Raw genomic sequence first — 22349 nt, 5'->3', positions numbered from 1 at the left:
TCTTTCTACGCTCTCTTCTTCGACATTGTGCTCTCGTGCAATCAGAAACTTCATTCAATCTCCCCTTTTTCAATTTGACCTTCTTCGATCTATCGGTTCCATAACCTTCGCTTTGATTTATCAAGGCCGACGACGATCGGTTGATTTCATAGCGAATCAACACAATCTCCTCTCGCATCTATACTCAGAACACAAGAGCAACGTTCACAACTCGATCTATACTCACAACTCCTCCTCTTTCTTCCTCTCGCATCTATGGTTCTTCTCGATAGAGGCAATCTAAAAGAGAAAGTCTCAACCTTTTTTTATTCTGTTTTGCTTTGCCCTCTGATTTGCTTTTGCTTTTGTCTGTTTGTAGTTATCAAATACGCTTATATGTTCTTTAAAAATGTATCTCTATATATTGATTTATGCGTGCTAATGTTTCCCAGGATCTGTCCAGTGCCGTGGAGAAATTCAAACTCGGTTCTCTGTACCAGGAAGGAAACAAACGGGTCTTACCTATTTCCGTGCAGATGAAATCCCAATCTAGGCTTTGGTACGTACGACAGAACTTGGTCTACCCATTATCTTCGTTTAAGTTCTGAATCAGAAGGAAGAGATGTGTTGCATAGACAGTGATGATGGGTTTTGATGTCTAGATTTCCTATCCCATTTGATTTTGCAGGGCATAAGGAGAAAGCGTACACGGTGCTACTGACACGGATGAAGAGATTAGTGGTTGAGGCAAGAGACAGTGTTGTGTCCTATATAGTTGCTTAGTGCAAGCTGCAGAAAGAAAAAAAAGAAATGATATCCTATGGTGTGAAGAAGATAGTGAGAGGTCCGGACCTTTGTTTGCTTACTAAGGTATGTTTTTCCTCATGAGCTCTTTAAGTTTTGAAACCACACCCATGTCAGTGTCTTAAAAGAATGGTGATTTTCAAATAGACATAATACATAGCAAAGACAAGAAAAACATAAATATTAATAAAGTAGGTGTTGCATTATGTTTCTAATAAAAAAAATAAAGCAAATGTAGAAATAGAACCTACAGAATGAGACTGTGCCTAATCTTGATTTACACATAATTCATATAATCAATGAAAACATAATATTTCTTTGTAGATTAAGTAGCAGTCACATACTTCGTCAAACTGTCCAACAACTCATTCATCACCAACTTCAATTTGAGAGAGTAGCATTTCATAACCACGGTAATCCCTTACACTCATCTCTAGAGAACAACTCGACTGCAATTTTCTAGGCATTGCCAAACAGCTCTTTTTGTTGTTTGCTCCCTTTTTTCTTGGGATATCTCAGAACAGCCTTTAATCCTTCAATGTTTTTCTTTGTCGAAAGTTTGCAGCTTGCAAAGAGAGGAAGCGAAGATAGCAGTTTGGAACAAAATGCACAAGGTTTGGGACACTTGTGAGGATGAAAGTAGAACCTGCCATTAGAAAACTCGGTCCTCCTTCACTTATATGAAAACTCCCATAAACCAATCAAACCATGATGATTGTACTGTTTTTTTCTTTTGCTTGAATCACATGTGAAGCTGGAGAAGAAGAAATGACCATTACTGGATAAGATCTTTTACAAGCTTCAAACAACCAAGTCGAGAGGTCAGGTGGAGTTCAGTATTCAGTGATCATCAACGAGAACAAAAGTTTTGACTATAGATCCCTGCAATAAACAGTAGCACAATATATATATACCAATAGCTACAACTCAAAAAGTTGAGAAATGAGATTCATGACATAGTGATTGGTGTCACGGAAGTTATTAGAGAAACCAGAATTTAACTCTCATATATAGTTCCAGTTGGTTCTAAACGTCTGCACCAAAACCTGTAAAGTAGACAAGGATAAAAAAAAATCATGGGTTGTTTTTTTAAGCTTGGCTGAGTAGTGACGGATGCTTATGGTTTGATCAGAGATGCGTGTATTGTTTTATACGAAAGTTATAAAATGAGATATGATGATGGTTAAATATTATCCTCGGGTCATCTAAAAAATAGACTGCACATTTAAAGTGATGAAGAAACAAGATCAACAATTAAGAATATAAAGGGATCTTGAACAATCTCCAAATCAAAAAGATATGAATTTTCTTTCACTTTGTTAAGGTTTTTTTTTTTTGAAAAGGCCATTCTATTGTTAAGAAAAAATAATGCACATTTGAATTCTTTGAAACTAACAAAAAAAATAGAATTGTGTATTAGATCAGACATGTCAACACTATTGAGCCTCTCTTCTCTCTCTATAATAAAATTAGAGAATGATTTTTAGCTATAAAAAAACTCTTCTAGAAAAAGTTTTCGTAAAGAATGCCCTTTATTAAAAAAAAAGTTTTCATAAACACTACATTTTTAGAAAGATACCAAAAATCTAACAAAAGTAATGTCAAAAAATAATAACTACTATACAATTAATATTTGTCATGCTATTAAATCACATCAAATTTCACCAATTTATTCTCTAACATTTTAGTATTTAGTAACAAGCGAATACAACAAATGTAGAAATTACAATATATGTTAGATTGTAAATATAAGAATAAGAAAACTTATAATTGATATTGATTGTACTTATTTATTTTCAAATATTTTTAAAATTATATTAAATTTTTTTTAAAAATTAAAAAAACTGCAGCATCGCTCGGATAATTACCTAGATTTTGATTTCAAAATCTTTCTTAATCATTTAATTAAGTATTTTTTCGTTGTGAACGACAATTATAAACAGAAATCAGGAGTTATCTAACTCCAACAAATATTGTCTATATAAACTAACAATAAGTATTTCAATAAGATGTATATACTCTTTATTATATACTAAATTTAAATGTTTACAAAGAAACGTTTATGATTTGATCTTAAGATATATACGTCACATTAAGAAATGATATTTATTCAAAATCACACAGAAAAGAACACATAATTTAGAGAAAAAAATATCCGATTTGAATTTTTTCTATTAGGCCTCAAAATTATTTTATGGGATATCATTTTTATGTTTTTATAAATTAAACCAAAAAATTTACTCCTTAGATATAATATTTAATTATTTTCTTTTATGAAAACAATCACATTGTTAACAAACACAACGAAGAATTACTATTTTTAAAACTACATAAAATGTAAAAGTAAAACCAAAGTTAGGAGTGCATTGTCTTACTAGATATGCATGGCTTCTAATATATATACATATTCATCATTTTTTATTATAGTTTATTATTTCATTGCTAACAAAATAAATTTTTATATGTTTAGTAACATTTTCTAGAATTGTAACTTCTCAAATGTAGAAATATTTGTTATAAAATATTCAGGTTCTAATGAATATATATATAATAGATCATTTTTCTCAAATCTGTAAGATATAATATTTCAACAATATTTATTAATTTTATAATATTTAAAATATAAGTATAAAATGATTTTAACAAAATTCAACCGCGGCGTAGCGCGGGAAATATCCTGTTCTAACAATAACATAAATGATTCTTTTGTGTATTAAGCGAATTGAGTAACAAGCAAGAAAGTGATTAATTAAAATGGGACCGAGTTATATAGGAGTCAATCGAAATATAACTAACAAAAACGCTTTAATCGATGGAAGTGTTGAAACGTTGAAGTGTGAACACATCATTTGAACGGATAACCCAACGTTTACGAAATGTCGTCGACAGAGTTTTAAAAAAAACGAATAACAAAAAGATTTAAGAATTTTGACAAGTAGACAATGTTTTTCTCTGCAACCACTACAACAGAGCCACATAACATTTTATAATTTTCTTTTAAAAAAGGAGAGGAGAAAACATGATTTCTAGAAACGAAGCTACAACCAAGACTAATACATGTACAACTACTAGTCCCTTTTCTTACTTCCTCAGCCAGTCTTGGTCCATGTCTAGACCAACAGTACCTAAGAAGACTCTTTGCTTGCCTCACAAGAAACACAACCATCTCAGCAGCTTCCAAAGGTCTTCAACAACAACGAAGACATCTCGTAAACATGTTATCATCAGATTCATCTTACTTTCTGGGAGGATACACAAACTATCTAGGCTCAAATATTGGCCTCACAACTGCAATATTGGCTCAGGAGCAGTGTCCTGCCGTTCGTTAATTATTAGATTCGGGTTATTATGAGCTTTCCAACTTAAAACCAATTGGCAATTAGTGGATTGGCCCTAACCCTTTATATATTACTTAATTATTTTTCTAACTACTGATGTGAGACTTTATTCATCAACACTCCTCCTCACGCACATGTGTGGACAACTGTGGGAATACCATCCACGGAGTGGCCCAACATCGGGTGGCTCTTTTTTAATTTAACTTTGATCCACAAGGATCGACCGCTTTGATACCATATTAGATTCGGGTTAATTATGAGCTTCCAACTTAAAACCAATTGGCAATTAGTAGATTGGCTCTAACCCTTTATATATTACTTAATTATTTCTCCAACTACCGATGTAGGACTTTATTCATCAACATTAATCTTCGGCGAGAGTACCAAGAGATCGGTTTTGAAGAAAAACATGGGTGGTGCAATTCAAGATCATCATCACAAATTAAAGTTTGGTGACGTATCTTTAACTATGGTTGGAGATCAACATCAAAATCAGAGGCATCACATGTTGATGGAGAGTTACTATTCCTCGTTTTCTCCTATTAATGACGATTTGCCAATTTGTTTTTCCATTTAGTTGGTTGTATTTGTATCAGCAGAGGCCCCAAGATATCTTTTGCTTCAGAGCCTCTTGCTTTTCTTGGATTGTTATATTTCAAAATAACTTTTGTTTTCTCCTTACAAAGTTGAGATATCACCACATTCCTCTCAGGGCAAATTGGACTAGAAACTGGCTAAAGACACAGAGAGACCAAATAAAGTTAAAATAGAGTCCAAACTAGCTAAAGTCAGTAACAAGTCTTACAGTAGAGCAAAAATTATTTAGATAATAAACAAAACTAACTACTATCAGTCTTGATGCTTTGGAGGTATCCTTCCTCTAGCCAACATCTTCAATCTTCTTCTTCTTCTTCCGGTTGATGCAAATACTCATCTTCAAAGTAGTCCGTCCAGCCAAGAAATAGTTAGGAACAGAGATGAAGTCCTTGTCAGGAGTTTGGAAGCTCACTTTCTGAATCCTATTCATCTCACCCAATCCAAACGGCATGGATCTAGCTGCGGCTCCGTACACCGAATAAGAGAGTTGAAAGGAGAACTCGGAGACTCCAGGAGCACAAGGTGCTATATAGTTGACAGTCACATACACTCCTTGTTCCACCTCGAAGCACTGAACCACAACCAATGGGCCATCTCTACCTTCCTGACCATCTCTACGCTCCTGAAGAACCAAAATCTCTCGCTTATCTCGACCCATGCGTCCTCGTTCTCGCCGCAGGTGAAACCTTTCCATGTGTCCAAGTGGTAAGCGTGTGGTAGTGACGTAGAGATCCTTGCAGAGTCCGGAGTAGCTGCAGCCTGGTGCAGGACAGTGGCATAAACTGAACCTGCATTCCTTCTCGTGTGCCAACTCTTGCCGTAAGAGAACTTGTGTGTGCAGCCATGTTTTGCGTTAGGGCATGGGACGATGATTGCTTCCAGAACTCTCTCCATCATGCTGTTTCGATATATACACTAAACCAATATTTTTTATTTTAGATAAAATATATCATAAAATAGAAAGTCTAAAAATAATTTATTTGTAAATTAATAAATTGATAAAATATTATAATTCTAGCATTGTTAATTATAGAGTTTTTATTGCATTACATAATCGATATATACACTCTACATTGAGATCAATATAATAGAGACGTATCCACGCTTTCATACGGTGTGGCACGTGCTACAGCCTAAATTTAAAAGTTTCTTGTATACGAATATGCAGTTGGAAATTGTTAGCTTTTGTTGGTTTAAATATTAATTAATGCCCCATGTGTCTATGGTTCAAATCGTGAACCTGTTTGGCTTTTCCAGTTTTTACACATTTTATTATAGTTTAGTCATTTTTCCATAGAACAATTTTTCATTTTTCCTTATTCTTTAATATCTAATAGAATTTTTATTTTCTTTTTTATTTTTTTGAGTATTATTTTTATTTTCCAAAAATTTAGTTTATTTAGTTATACATTAAAATTTATTTTATCAAGTTTGTATGTTCCAATATTTAAATTAAATAATAAAGTTAGATTTTAATAATAAAGTTAGATATAATATTTTTTGTGATATTACTTAAAACATTTAACATTATAAAAATGTTATCTTTTACTTGACTCATTTTAAATAAATATAAGTTTAGAGAGTAAGATACTTTAAAAAGTATAATATAACATAATATATTTTAATGAATAAAATAATTTATATAAAATATTTTTTTTTTGAACGTCTAATTAATTATGCTATTACTATGATGAGAATATTACATAGACGATTCTACAGCCGATAATTATACTAAATATTTAGTTATGATAAAATTTACGAAAATATATCGTGCCCCATGTTTATATTATTTCTGGATCCGCCCCTGAATATACCTTAACTTAACATATATTTATGTTCTAATATTATTATTAATGAAACATACTTATCTTGAGTGAGAATAAGTCTGAAATAATTAGTTAAGGTATTTGACCAAAAAAAAAATTAGTTAAGGTTAAGGTATTCTAAGTCTTTTGTGGTGAATAGATTTTCTTGGTTGCATGACCTCTAATTATTCTGAATTATGGTAAAACGATAATAGTTTTATGCAAAATGTTCATATGATTTAGATGGGTTTTAGATGGTCTGTGTCTAGACCAACAGTACCTAAGAAGCTCTTGCTTGTCTCACAAGAAACACTACCATCTCAGCTTCCACAGTTCATCAAAACAACAAAGATATCTCTTCGTTTTGCTAAACCTCACATCACCAGACAGGCTCATCACTCATCCAAACGGTTTGACATAACATCTCCCACTGGAGATCAATACAAACAAAGCACAACCAAACGCACGCCACAAAAGAAACAAAAAACACCTTTTACTACAACACCATCTTGGTATCACAAGACCATCAGAGGCAAGTCGTTTCACAAGAAATTTAGAAAAAAGAAAACACAAATACTACGATCAACAACTTCAGTATCCTCATCATGTTTTCTTTTCTGGTTTGCGGATGCAAATTCTCATCTTCAAATCAGACCGCCCATCCAAGAAATAGTTAGGAATAAACATGAAGTCCTTGTCAGGAGTTTGGAAGCTCACTTTCTGAATCCTATTCATCTCACTCAATCCAAACGACATGGTTTTCTTAGCTCTGAACGGCGAGTAAGAGGAGTAAGAGAGTTGAAAGGAGAGCTCCGAGACTCCAGGAGAGGTGCGATACAGTTGACAGTCACATAAACTCCTTGTTCCTCCTCGAAACACTGAATCGCAACCAATGGTCCTTTATATTCCTGAAGAACAAAAATCTTATCCCTGATGTGCATCCACGCGTCCTCTTCATAGCCACACCTGTAACTATCCCATAAGTCACGGTGGTTATCATAGTAGTGAAGGTAGAGATCATTGCACAGGCCGGCGTAGGTGCAGCCTGGTGCAGGACAGTAGCAAAGAGATAAACTGCATTCCTTCTCATGGACTAACTCTTTCCCATAAGAGAACTTCTCGGTGCAGCCATGTTTTGCATTAGGGCATGGGACGATGATTGCTTCCAAAACTCTCTCCATCATTCTGTTTCGATGGACACCAATGGGCAACGTGCAAGAAGGGCATTTGTTCCTCATGTTAACACAGCAAGACGAGCAAGCTATGTGTCCATTGTCACACTGAGATTACAAAAAAAGAAATAAAAAAAGACACAGTCACAGTTATTAATTATCATTACCAAAGTTGTAACGAAGACTTAATATGTTCACAAGACTTATTTGATATTGGATCAAAAGGTTTCTTTACGTAACATGATATATATATATGTACATTGCAGTGATGTTCTGTAATGAAATATGCTTCCTTTACAGACAAGTAAGAGCTAGGTAAGAAGAAACAAAGACCTGAAAGATAGGGCTTGTCAGTGCGTGGCAGCAAACGGGACAATCGAGAAGATCCAGATCGAACAGCGTCCCTGATCGTTCCTCTGTTACATCAACCTCACCACCGGTCGCCGTTCCTTCTCCACCATTCTCGCCCCCTTCACTAGCTTCTTCAACGGGCTCTGCTTCATCTATAACGCTTCTCCTCGAAAAGAAAAATTTGGGCTCTTTTGCTCACCATGGCTAGCTAACGAGATGACAGATATGCAAAACCCTAAATTTGCTCTGGGTATTTCTTGAGACAACCCTAACTTTGTTCTTTTATAGCATAATTGAGTCGGTTATCTCATATTAACATTTTTAAAAAAATTACCTTCACCAATATTTACTTGCAAGTAATCAGGAAACAAGTTCGAAAAGGAACAATTACACACACGTACCGCCCTGATTAGCCTACCTAAAATCAACCCTCCAGCCCCAAAACAGCAGGAGGGATTCAAAAATGTGATTAAAAAATTAAAACAAAAATAAAAATTAAATATCTCATATTTACAACGCTGCTATTACGTTAAAACAAAAATATCTCCTATTTTTTTGTATATAGTGAAACTAGATGTTTTCATGGGTTATGCAAATAAATAAAAATTTAGAACTAAATTATATTTAAAAATAAAAACATCTGTTAATATTTTAGATTTACTATTTGCTTAATAATATTTTAATAAATAACTACCTTCTAATGGAAATATCCTAGTCTAATTAACTTAAACCCGTAGCATCATCTTTTCTAAGACATGTCAAAATAAATGAATACGCTGATGACATATAAGCGAACTTCATAAAAAGAATTCCAAAAAATCGTTTAGGGGACTAGGCATAGACATATAGACCGACCGAGAACAGAACTAAACCCAAAATATTTATCGGATACTGGCGGAATTATTTCTATTACCAAACCGGAAAACAAAATAACCTAACCAAATTTCATCAATTACGAAATGCTATTCCATATAACGTTGCAACTTAACTTTGTGTATATAGACCACCAACATTTGGCATTAACGATATAATAATCTAGTAATAGTAGGAATCACGTCGATCACTATGTAACAAACAAGTAAACTTCACAAGAATAGAAACAATGAAATGTGAAAAGAAAATTGAAAGGAGAAAAGTATAAACACACAAGATTTGCGAAATGTCGACAGAGTCAAGACCAAAAACGAATTGAAAAAAAGCTTGAGAACTGCGACGAATACATAATGTTTCTCTCATATTCTGCAACCAGTAACTATTGCTAGAACAAAGCCACAACATTTTTTAATAAAATAAAAAGTGAAAATAGGATTTCTAGTTCTTGGAGCGACCTTTTCCTTGGCCTTTTGGAGTTTTAAGACCTTCTTCACAATCTTTTGCTCCTCCACAAGGAAAGCACGGACGATTCTGTTTAAACACAATCCAATAAAGAGCACAACAATCAATTTTTGATGCGTAAACGAAGTCAGATAAACTTGTTACATAAACAAGCTAAAGAACTAACTAACCTCTCCCTAACAGCCAAAGCAGACAAAACACCACCGTACGCACGGTTCACGGTTCTCCTGTTTCTGGATAATCGAGACCTCTTGTACTCAGCAGGCCTCAAGTGAGGGATCTAACAAACAAAAGACAAAACGAGTTAGATTCTGATGAAATTACATAATATATAAGTAACATTTGAAAAACAATTAGTACAAATGAGACATGTAACAATTTGGAACATGATAGAGATTTCTGCCACCAAGTAAAACAATTATGTCCTTAAATAAATTAAAAAAAGAAAACTATGAAAAAGACAAAGGCGGCACTAAATGTAGCTTATGATAAAGTTATGTCCTGGTGTGGGATTCATCTAACCAGCACAAGACCGTCAATAAGCACGGACAAGAACAACAACTACATTTGCATTGATCTATGCAACACTACCATCAACTCAATCAACCAAGTACCAAATCACACAAGATCAGAGGGACTTACACCCTGAATACGCTTGCCGGTAACGGGGCATTTAGGTCCACTGGCACGCTTCTTGGTGGTCTGGAATGTCAATTACCACCTGCAACAAAACCAAACCACTCAAAGATGTCAATACATTACACACAAACTTTATAGATCGATGGGAGAGTTTGGTTTTTTGAGAAAGAGAGACCAGGGGTTTTGAGGATCCTGTGCTGGTTGGATTTGGTGGCGTAGCTGTGACGAGAACGGTATACAAGACGCTGCACCATTTTTTCACGCTCTTTCTTTATCCTCCTTTTAGGGTTTTATCCTGACGGGAGCAGAGGAAATGGCGTCTTCGCTTATCTTAGCTATTTAAAGCCTTAACACTTTAGTGCCCTAATCGAACGGTCAAGATCATATTTTCGTACTTATCAATCAACGGACTAGATCCGTTACTCGGATATACAATACTGGGCTTGTTAGGCTTATTTATTCAGTTCGCTTAGTGAAGCCATATATGACTCGGTCTAGAGCCGTGAAATAAGCCCATATAGACTTGTCTCGCAGTGGATTCGACCCGGGGGGCTACTTGTGCACTCAAATTCATTGCATTATTCACCAAAATCAATCTTATCAACAAGCTTCCTAGCTTTGATTATTTACGGGGATCAGAGCGAATCAGCGAAACCCGTTTTTACCACAAAGTTTTAATAATATCTATGATATGTTATTACGTATGATTATTTCTACTATAGGAAAAAAGCTAGTACATGAAATACTATAAACAAGAAAAGGTTTCTGCATAAAACATCATCGAAAACGATTTTTATCAAGGTGTAGTAAATAAATAAACTTCATGAATCAAGTATAAAGTGAATATTAAATTTATTTATTTTTAATTTTGGGGATATCCCATGCCGATACTAAATATTCATAAGTACTTAATTTTTTATGGAACAAAAGACTGAAATGATAGATGGAGCACCATAGAAATCAACTGGAAAGATTTTGAACTGATAGAACAAGAACATTTTATTTGTATCATAATATAAGATAAGTCTTAGGAATTATTCAATACTGAGAAGAGAAACAAAAAGCAAAGGGACGAGATTTTAAACATTATCTTCCTTTTTAACTTTTTCAGCTGGTTTAATTTAATTTTTCTGGTAATAATAGACAAGAGTACATAACAAATTAGGTCGGGCTCTCTCTCCTCTCTTTTAGCGAGGAGAATTTTCTCTCCAAACCTCATATTCTCTTATCAATAAAAAATATTTCAGAGGGTTGAATGTTGATTTAGAAGGAAAGAGAGTCAAACGTTTTTGCTTTCCGGTTTCGGTATCCGACCGGATCTGACTCCGGCGATGCTCCTTCCTCTTCGGAGGTCGTTCGGCTTTTGCCTCCAGTGTCTCTTCGCTTGTTCTCCCAGTGTAGGACATCTGGCTTTGACTCCGTCTCGCGCTCTTCTCGATGGCGACGGCGGATTGAAGCTTCCTGTCTCTCCTCTTTTCATCCATCTCTCTCCCACGGCTTCGTCTTCTTCTATCCCTTCTTTAGGGTCGATTCATCTTTTGGGTCCGCTCGCTCGTCATGTCTAAAGATGACTGTGGTTTTCGCAGAAAGAGCGGAGTTTTGGGTTGATCGTAGATGATTGCGTTTGAAGCGTTGATTTGGTATGCGGCGTGGTGTGTGATTTGGTAATGTCCGGATGAGATCTTGATGATAGCTCTCCGGCAGACGTTTGGCGATAAAGTGGGCGCGGTGATTTGTCGACGGCGTGTTCCGGCGAAATATCAGTCGTTTCGTTTTTCTCCGGCGAAAATCTCGGCTTTCGGTTGATGACGGTATAGATGGTTGACGCGTGGCATGTGCGATCGATGAAGTTTTGCACGTGGACGGGTTGGGAAAGATTTGTGGACGCGTGGCTTTGGTGGAGACGTGTGGATTCGGGTCTGGGCTTTGGACCGTTTCGGTTGCCCTTCATGTCGGGCTTGAGATTTAGTTGTAATGGGTCTGGATGGCCTTTTTGTTTCGGTTTGGGATAAGTCTTTTTATGACCTTGACCTTTAATAAAACTTTATTAGACGGAAAAAAAAAACATAACAGAATTAGGATAAGCATTCGGTAGCTCTACGTTCTTTCTGAGGAACAAAGGCAAAAAATCATATTCCTAGATCTGGATCTGAAGCCATAAGGTTCCAACATACATACAGTTGGTCACCTAGAAAAAGATATATTGGTCGTCTGTCTGGCAACGATCGTACTGGACCGCCTTTCTTCAGTCTCGACTACGTATGCGTGGATACTTTTGTCCGTGACATTGAAAACATGCTTGTTATACGCATCCAGTCTGATTCGTAAATTTACATACAAAAACGTTAATCCAAAAGAAAAAAAATAAGTGCACTGAAAGAAATCTGATTAAAAAGAGTAAATTTAATATCATTGGATAAGAGGATCAGTGGCGCAGGGATAGCCAGACATTTATATAGTGTAGATATACTATAATAATCGTAACGTTTGTATTATTCTTAATTAGGATAAGTAAGCGAGATTGCTGTTGCCCAAAGCTTATCCTTAAATGGAAAGGCGAGATAAGCCCGCATTTTTATAACTTTATAATATACTAATAACTCAACAAATATGCCGCCCAGATGACCTAATTATATTCGGCCACGCCATAGTTCCTTGCCATCTTTAATAACCACGTCGTATCTCATAATTAAGCAAACTCTACTTACTATATCTTAAAAGTTCAGGATATTATTTCCAGTTATACATAAGATAACATTGAATAACAATGGCGAAAGTTATTTCAATATACAAAACAAATAAACGAATCTTTTGATTTCATCTATCATTACTGGAGAATTACGCACTTACTATAATTAGAATGGTTTGCGTTTCCAGTTTAACCTTTTCCATTACAAAACCCATTATGATCTCTGAAACATCTCTGTCCAACAACTTCAATAATATTTTTGAAACTGCATATATATCGATGATCGATTACACGTTAGAACTTACTATTAAAAGATTTGAACGGTTAATGCTCATAACTTTAATTTTCCCCGAATTTAAGTATGGTAATTAGCGTCAAGAAGACGATGACCCACCAACGTTGTCTCCATCTTCCCCACCATTATTACAGCTCTTGAGTGTTCAGACAAAGACGAGGATGATCCTCCATAGACAAGATCTCTCTGTTCTTCCCGTTGAGAAGTGAATACTTATTATTATGCATCCACACTTTAAGAACTCCTCTCTCGATCCCGTTCTCGCTACAGAACCCTCTCACCGACTTTTCATCACAGCCGTTGATCTTCCACCCCGCTTTCTCGGCGAACGCCCTCATCTTCGTCTTCTGCTCCGGCGTGAACTTGGTCCTCGTCCGCTTTCTCATTTCCCCTTTTGAGCTGTGCTCCGATCTTACACCCGTCGGATCTTGATCCGACGGTCCAGGGAAGCCGGAGCTGAGAGAGAGCAGCATGTGATGTGGAGCTGAAGTGTAGTAAGAGCAAGGAACAGGGAAGCCACGCGGTGAAGCGACTGAGACGGCGGCGATTCGGTGCCGGAGGGAGAGGAAGGGAGGAAGCTGAGATGGTCGGAAGGGTCACGGCGGTGGAAATTACGGTGGCAGCCGCAAGCGGCGCAGCGGAGAGAGGAAGGGTCGGTGTGAGTCGCGGTTGGTGTTGGCATAAACTCGCCGCAGCCGTCGAGCGCGTGGCCGCCGAGGTTAGCGGCGTGGGTTTTTCAAACACTCTTTGTAACAGACACCCATTTCCTCGGCGATGGTTAGTTGTCCGGCGAAGGGAGAGATTGGTAATGTTTGTTTTTGTTTTGAAGACAAATCCATAGCTTTACTTTACTTCTCTCTTTATAGTGTGTTAACTCTCATCTGATTAACGTAGTTTAAAGAGGAGATTAGGTTTTGTGGGTTTTATTTTTTATTTATTTTTATATTTTAAAGTGAAAATTAAGTAAGTGCATGTGACGATGATGTAATTATATCGGTAAAGAACATGGCAGTGATGAAATATAATTAGGACTTTAAAAATGTAATAAGTGCTTACCTGCAAACGTCCGAAACACACACAGTAAAAGAAAGAACACACTGTATATCAAATGAAAACCTACAACACATTTTAAATTATTTTTTGTTGAGAAGTTTAGCAATATTCATACGTTATAGACTATATAATTTAATAAAATAATGGGTCGTATCAGAAGCTTTTCTCCAATGATTTTACAAGACATTTTGTAAGTTATGGGTTTTCACTTTTTCACCAATGGGTAACTTGTTGGTGGAGATGAAGAAATTGGTAAAGCTAATAATAATATTATCAATTTATCATATAGTAGTAAAGAAAAATAGAAAGGAATATATTCGACGGAGAGGGAAGGACTTAGTCCAACGCGTATACGTGGCCGATGCCCATTACATGCATCGTACTAGAGGACAATTCCAGCTGCCCTGCAATTTTATTTTCGAAGTTCACGTCAGAGCCCCATGTTTTAGTAAATTTTCGGTCTCAGCCCTACATTTCTATCTGCTTCATTTTAACCTTTTCTAGTTTGTTTTGTTCTTGGTTGTCAACGGTCATAAAATGAATAGCGACCATTTTCTTATTTACGTTTTGTATTATATAATGCCAGTTATTACTTTAGACGGCAACTTTCCTATTAATCCATTAATCGAAATTAATTATTGAGTGTTCTGTGGTTTCTTCTAATATAGCTAATTACGTGTTCAACTTAAGTATTTGACTTGTGCCAATGTGCTATATGTTCTTTTGTAGAAATTAGAAACTCACTTAGCTAGATACTTGTTTTGAACGAAGACTTCATACTTAGCAATAGTGGAGCACATAAGAATTTTCCGTGACAATTGCCAAACTCCATTTTGTAATTTAAATCATACAAATAAAATGTCTAATTTCCTTAACCACTACCTTAAAGACGCTTATCTCTTGACCGACCTCTTCTTCACACTTCTTGTCATCACTGTGGCGCCGTAATGTGGTCTTCCTCCTTTGCATTTTTCTTACGTTATGCTTTCGGTCACCACTATGTTTGGAAGTCATTCTCTTCTATTAACTACTTTCTAATTTTTTTTTCTGATATCTAACTATATTAAGTTTTTTAAGCACCACATTCCATATCCACCAATATATTTATGTATTTTATCAGTTATAAAACTTCTAGCAAAATTATACATGTATATCGCTTCAGTAGTAGTGTTTAATTAACTTCATCTTACGGGTATAGTGATGAAGTTTGCGCTAAACTGGAAAATGGGTGAAACCATGGTTCTCAATAGGCCGCGCTTCTTCTTTGAATCATTGGTTTCTAACTTTCTATTGCCAGCGTCAACAGACCACCTCTCCTCCCACCTGACTCCTTAACCTTAGAACTACCAATTTATGGTTATAGTTTTGTTATATAGCGGTTAGAGTTAAATTTACGAGTATGTATAGGTAAGTGATGTAACTTCTATAAATATGGCTCTTATATCATCTTAAGTTTCATGAGTTTTAAATTTTAAACCAAGTGGCAGTTAGTGGAGTATATCAAATCTTTTATATATTAATCAAGGCTTTTACATATTTTCGATATGAGATCTTCTCTCTAACAAATAATATATAAAACATTTTGTTAATTTTTTTAACTAAAAACATAAGTTTGTATCAGTTTCAATGAAACAATGCTAAATAATTAATAAAAACATCAGTTAAACTGATGTTGAAATACACATTTTTGTATCACTTAGTAATAATAATTTAAATTAATACCATTTATTTTTTTATAGCATTTATAAATCATTTACCACATGTTAAAATTTGATTGATAATGTGACTTATGTTTTATTATATAAAAGATGATATGTTGTTGTTTGAAAGACGAGTCAGAATAAAAAATGTGGTTCATTTTACTGAGACCTACATGCATAAGAAACCATAAGAAACTAAAGATATAATCTCAATCTAGATTAATTTGCAGATAAAATAAACAAAAAGAGTTCTGTCAATCTATATCTTCGTTTTTGTTACACATCTCTGTCTAAATGGATGAATATAATAACAAGCGAGAATGTGATTTCTCGTTTTATTCCGCTCTGTACAAACATGGATCTGCTCCATTATCCATTTCCCATGCCATCCCCCGCATAAAATTTGTTTTCATATCATATATATGATTAGCCACATCATCATAAGTTCATAATCATTTCTAATAATGAAACACACATAAAATTAGTTCACAAGATTTTTATAATTCTTTTTTTTTGAACAACTTACAGCACAACACACACAACTCAACTTTGCATTCAAAACCACCAAACTTTCACCGTCTCAAAAATTACCAAGCATTGCATTGACCAAGATGGTTCACAGATAAAACAATGACTAATTTGCTTTATGCATAATTATAAACATCACAACAAAAATAGTTAAGATTATTAACTAGTTTCAGGGATCATCAAAAACATGAAAATACACCAACATTTCCAGATACAATTCTATCTGAAACATAAAAATACGCAAATCGTTAACGGAAGACATCAACGGAAGTTCACACTTATTTGATCTTTCCACTAAAAAAGAGATACACCATATTTAAAGACTTAAGGAAACAATATATTGATCAGAGAGGACATATCTCTATTATTAAAATAGAAGTACATATATAAATTAACCCTTAGTTTTCAGTGTTATTTACAATAGTATGCCACTGAAGTAATTAAATGAACCATTAAATGAACCTATATTTAAGGAATTATTGTTTTTTTCTATTTATTAAACAGTTTCCCAAATCAATTTAACTTAATTTCGTATTTAATATATTTCCTAAAATAAATTAGCTGATTTTTAGGAATATTCATATTTAAAATTTATTTTAACAATATTAAAATTGGATAAATTCAAGTTAAATTCAACATTAAACAATATTTTGAATATTCCCAAAATATATGATTAACTTACCATTAATTATTTTGAATAATAAATCTATATATGCTAAGATTTTAAATATTTTAAACAAGATGAATATATTGTAACTCAATATTATTTTAATATAATTAAATCTCACCTAGGATTATATATTTTTCAAGAATTTTTAAATTATATGTTTAACTATTTTGGTTGCTATTAATTATTTTCAACAAAAAAATTAATACTGAAATTTAAATATATTTGAATTATTTGTAAATCAATGTTTAATGTTTATTAACATATATATTTTTTCTAATGTATCTAAATCTTACCATATTATCCATATTTGATCAAAATATTTAAATTCTTTTTACATTTGAAAAATAATTTCATGTTACAAGAAATATTATTCAAACTATCAATAGGTCAATATTAATTTTTCAAAAGTTTAATAACAAGCACAGGATACTATTTTTACAGCACATAAACTATTCGACTTTTGTGTTTATAAAAATTTAGAAATATGTAAATTTTTTTAAAAAAATAAACTGATAAACAATTAAATAATATTTATTTATATAATAATAAAAATAAATACCCGTCCGGCCGGACGGGTCCAGCTCTAGTTCCATATTTAAAAATTTAAACAACAACACCAATACGTAGGCTTTTTAGAAATAAGTCCTTCGTTTAGAACGCAAACACCGTTTTTATAAGACAAATTTACACAATATTTATGGCAGTCTGGATTTGAGAATTTTTCACTACAATCTGGTCCACATTTCGGAGCCGCAGCTTGCACAAAAATCCCCGTTTCAACTAAAAATCATTAAGAAGAAATATTAGAGAGGGATACAAATCATATATGTGTGTGTGTGTAAAATACTTTTTGAGAAAAAGAAATATATACCATTGAAAAGATCACATGAAATGGCCGCCATAACAACAAGAGTAAAAGTAACTATCAATTTGAAGGAACCCATGTAAACTACTCTTTCTAATACTCGGTTTCTTGAAACCAAAATTATATATTTCTGAGTTTTGGTTTAATGATCAATAGTTGACCATGAACATGATGTATTTATAATTACATAAACCTAAGTAGAAGAGGAATTTGACCGAAAAAGTTTGACTGGAACAATATGAACATAATAGAAAAGGAATAAAATCATCTCATGTATTCCCATCAAAATTATTATGGAATAATTCTTTTTACATTTTGTCTACTTTTGTGGAATTAGTTGAATGATTATTTCATTCTGATTTAAGTAAATGTAAAAAATAATATCAGAATTAATGGAATAAATCATTCAGAATTATTTTAACCAAAAATGAAGATACAGTTGCAGTCAAAAAGTTATGTTCAAGTATTTGAGCATGTCCAAGTTCGTAGTTTAGCTTGTTAGAATAATAAATGTGGATATCTCTTTCATTTTTTTTTCTTTCAAAAAAGTATTTCACAATATTTATGTTTCTAGTCTTCTTCTCTTTTGTTCTTTTAAATAATAATAAAAAATTGTTCAAAAAATGTTTTGTTTAAAAAATGTTTTGTTTAAAAAATGTTTTGTTTAAAAAAATGGAGTTTTAACCTTGATACATCGCTATCTTGGTTCCAAAATGAGAATTAAAAATGAACTACTTACTATGAATAAATTTAGTTATGTAATGTCATTGTCAAATTGTAGACATTGCCTTTTAACTCAAATTGTTTTATAGAGTTACAAAAGAATCAAACATAATTGAAGTTTATTGATGAATATTTGGGTGTTACTTAACCAGAAACCTAAATTGATAGTGTTTCCATTTCATTAATGTTATAGTTTAGAGCATACTCTCTTGAATTACTGGAAATGTGAATTCATTTATCATAAGCTAACAAAGCACTGCCGATAAAAGTACTCTAGGTGTAACATCAATAACGAATATCTGTAGGTTTTACGTTTTTTCTTTTGTTACAAACCTAGTCATCAATCACACCTAATTAGAATCCAAGATTCTATTTGACCACACAATACTAACAAGCGTATAATTCTGCTAATAATTTCGTTGACAGGACACTGATGATATTCAGTTATTATCAAACCAAAATTATATATTTTTGAGATTTAGTTTAATTATCAATAGTTGACCATGAATATGATATATTTATAAATTACATAAACCTGTAAACGGTAACTAGAAGAGGAATTTGACCGAAAAAAAGTTTGACTGGAACAATATGAACATAATAGAAAAGGAATAAAATCATCTCATGTATTTCTCATCAAAATTATTATGGAATAATTCTTTTTACATTTTGTTTACTTTTGTGGAATTGGTGGAATGATTATCTCATTCTGATTTAAGTAAATATAAAAAGTAATATCAGAATTAATGGAATAAATCATTCAGAATTATTTTATCCCAAAATGAAGATACAATTGCAGTCAAAAAGTTATGTTCAAGTATTTGAGCATGTCCAAGTTCGTAGTTTAGCTTGTTAGAATAATAAATGTGGGTATTTCTTTCAATTTTTTTCTTTCCAAAAAGTATTTCACAATATTTATGTTTCTAGTCTTCTTCTCTTTTGTTCTTTTAAATAATAATAATAAAACATTTCAAAAAATGTTTTGTTCAAAATTGGAGTTTTAACCTTGATACATCGTCATTTTGGTTCCAAAATGAGAATTAAAAATGAACTACTTACTATGAACAACTTTAGTTATGTAATGTCACTGTCAAATTGTAGACATTGCCTTTTAAATCAAATTGTTTAATAGAGTTACAAAGGAATCAAAAATAATTGAAGTTTATTGATGAATACTAGGGGCGAAAACCCCGCTCGATCATGGACGTAAATGTTATTTTATCTAAATGAATGTATGTAAGTCATGTTTGTGATTTTTTTTTTTGTTGTGGTCATTGATTTCGAAGATTTGTATTGTAAAATGATGATGAACTATGCTTTAGAAACCAATCATAGTTAATTTGAAAAACATCAAAGGATCGACTTATCGCCGAAATCTAAACTGAGACAAACGTTTACGGTGGACTAAATGACCAACACCTTATTTGCATACAATAAAGTCCAAGAAATGAAATTAATTAACTATTGGTACAATATATGCTAACAGTTGCCGCAGATGCGGGTGATACAATTATAAGCTTACTCGTAAGTTTCTGAGGTCTCTCCCCAGATGGCACATGAGGATTCAGAGCTGGTGTAAGAGTAACTACTGGAATACAAAGATGATTGTGATGTCATTTTCTTGAAGATTAAATGAATAAAACTCTTAATATATATAAACTTCAGTTTTTCTTTTCAATCAAACACATGCAACTAATAACCTGCAAATATAAAAAGGAAACAATTGTTTTGTTTTAAATGAGAAAATCTTCGAACATAATCTACATGAAAAGTTACAAAATATAGATTTCTCCCAACCCTAAAACAAAAAGATCCTTGAAAAGCCTCTTTAGTTATGGATAATATTGCTCTCTTCAAACTGCAATTGTGGTAAACAGAGAAAGTATGATGTGAACTCAGGTGGAAATAAATTAAAGTGAACCTGCCAATGGAGAAGAAGATTGTATATATGAATGAATATCTTTGGTTAGACTCTTCTACTACCTTTAAGACAACATCTTTGGCTAATTCCACACAAGTTTCTCTTCCCCTGGAAATCTAAGCAATTCTCTGCTAGTGCAGTTTGGTAAAACACCTCAAACATCTAGTACAAAGACAGAGATAACGATAACACATGAAAAAACTGATGGAACCCAAACCCCATTGAAGAAGACTGACCAAAAGAGTGGAACCCAAACCCATCTTCCCCCATGTTCATTGGAGTTTGCGGGCCACCACCACCACCACCACCACTCATGCTGAAGAGTCTCAGCAGCTGCTGCATATCATCTCTCTCAAGCATTTCATTACAATTTACTTCTAGCCCTTATCTCTTCCTCTGATAAAAACCCATCACCTCCTCTGTTGCCTGCATTTAACCAATCATCAAAAGGCTGAACCAAGTGTTGGTTTAACAAAAATCATATATTATAATGTCTCAGTATCTAAACCAAAGTCAAATGTTTTTCATCTCTCAATTTTTTTTTCTTCCAGTAAAACTAAAATACATAAAAATTAAACCTGCGTTCTCAAAATAAGTGTTCTTTTGAGTGGCTTTATGCTTTTGCTTGAAGGCATCTTACCATTGGAAAGACACGGCGTTGACGTTATCCTTCTCGGGGGAGATTGGGAATGGTGTCTCCAAAAGGCAGAGAGCTTTGTAATAAGAGATGTGAACGTCTCTTCGGGCGGAGGGAGACGGATCATCTTCAAGAAGCTGAGCTTGGGCGCTCGGTCTAAGTGAAAGCAATATAATTGCGGAGAGGACGTTAGAGGTCGAGTGAGCTCGTCTCCTTCTAGTTAATGGCGAGCATCAGATTAGAAGTTGCCGACGAAGCCTTGGCGCTCTCCGTCTTCTTCGTCTTCTTCTGGTATCCTATTTAGAGCATCTCCAACCTCACTCTATAATTTACTCCAAATTGAGAAATGTAGTTGAAAATGGAGTGGAAAATGGAGTGATGACCAAAAAATAAAAGCATTACTCCATGTGAGGTTGGAGATATCCTTATAGAATACGAAATCAAGAAGAATACCGAGACGTTACAGACTTTATTGTAATTAAGACAACACTTATTCTCGAATTGAAGAATACATTGAAGGCCTAGGAAGGCAAAGAGATGAAAAAGGTTCGCTTTGCATAGTAAGAGCAACAAAGACGGCGACATCGTTTTCGTTGAATCATATAATACCACATCGTAACAAATAAGCAGGTCCAAACCCAGCAAATACACCATACGACTTACTACTTAACTTATTACAAAACCAAAAACGGAAGCCCAGCCCAGACTATTACTTCTCATAATCAAACCAAACCGAGTTCAATCAGACAAAACCGAGAATTAAGCGGGACCCACATGCAGTAATGGAAATCTGACGTGATGAATATTTGGGTGTTACTTAACCAGAAACCTAAATTGATATTGCTTCCAATTCATTAATGTATAGTTAAGAGCATACTCTCCTGAATTACTGGAAATGTGAATTCATTTATCATAAGCTAACAAACCACTGCCGATAAAAGTACTCTCAGCGTCCAGCAATAATGAATATCAGTAGTTTTACGTTTTGTCTTTTATTACAAACCTAGTCATCAATCACGCCTAATTAGAATCCAAGTCACAATTATCGATTCTATTTGACCACACAATAATAACAAGTGTATAATTCTGCTAATAATTTCGTTGACAGGACACTGATGATGTAACAATTTATTCACTTACTTTTACAATTAGGGTATTTTAAACTGATTTATGATTGATTAAAAAAATCCTGGGTCATCATAAACACGGATTATAACAATGTCCTAACGATCTTATCAATGACCAAAC

The 22349-nt window shown here is 33.8% G+C and overlaps 2 protein-coding genes, 2 long non-coding RNA genes, 1 other non-coding gene and 2 pseudogenes across 5 annotated transcripts; 1 reads left to right on the top strand and 6 right to left on the bottom strand.

Moving 5' to 3' along the window:
- The first annotated feature begins 350 nt into the window (after positions 1–350).
- On the top strand, positions 351–1663 carry LOC130499953 (uncharacterized). Its single transcript, XR_008938810.1, has 4 exons — positions 351–538; positions 668–849; positions 1108–1196; positions 1342–1663. It is a non-coding gene; the product is annotated as an uncharacterized LOC130499953 (long non-coding RNA).
- A 3338-nt stretch (positions 1664–5001) lies between these two features.
- Positions 5002–6276, bottom strand: LOC108824498 (E3 ubiquitin-protein ligase SINA-like 2; annotated as a pseudogene).
- Positions 6277–6885: 609 nt separating this feature from the next.
- On the bottom strand, positions 6886–9066 carry LOC130499817 (E3 ubiquitin-protein ligase SINA-like 2; annotated as a pseudogene).
- A 166-nt stretch (positions 9067–9232) lies between these two features.
- Positions 9233–10274, bottom strand: LOC130499816 (60S ribosomal protein L34-1-like). Its single transcript, XM_056994239.1, has 4 exons — positions 10152–10274; positions 10024–10083; positions 9552–9661; positions 9233–9450 (listed from the first exon to the last, which is right to left on the bottom strand). Exons 1-4 carry the CDS (start codon positions 10272–10274, stop codon positions 9279–9281), a joined length of 465 nt encoding a protein of 154 aa, XP_056850219.1. The 3' UTR covers positions 9233–9278.
- On the bottom strand, positions 9775–9864 carry LOC130500549 (small nucleolar RNA snoR110). The gene has a single exon (XR_008939170.1). It is a non-coding gene; the product is annotated as a small nucleolar RNA snoR110 (small nucleolar RNA).
- Positions 10275–12890: 2616 nt separating the features above from the next.
- On the bottom strand, positions 12891–13936 carry LOC108827792 (zinc-finger homeodomain protein 11). The gene is given in 3 exon segments (XM_018601276.2): positions 12891–13528; positions 13531–13734; positions 13736–13936. Coding segments are annotated over 3 exon segments (708 nt in total). The 5' UTR covers positions 13844–13936; the 3' UTR covers positions 12891–13132.
- A 6240-nt stretch (positions 13937–20176) lies between these two features.
- LOC130499467 (uncharacterized) lies at positions 20177–21692 on the bottom strand. The gene is made up of 2 exons (XR_008938333.1): positions 21105–21692; positions 20177–20890 (listed from the first exon to the last, which is right to left on the bottom strand). It is a non-coding gene; the product is annotated as an uncharacterized LOC130499467 (long non-coding RNA).
- Positions 21693–22349: the final 657 nt, after the last annotated feature.

This window comes from Raphanus sativus, chromosome 9 (genome assembly GCF_000801105.2).
Source record: "Raphanus sativus cultivar WK10039 chromosome 9, ASM80110v3, whole genome shotgun sequence".
NCBI lineage: Eukaryota > Viridiplantae > Streptophyta > Magnoliopsida > Brassicales > Brassicaceae > Raphanus > Raphanus sativus.
This window is presented reverse-complemented; position numbering and strand designations above follow the sequence as displayed.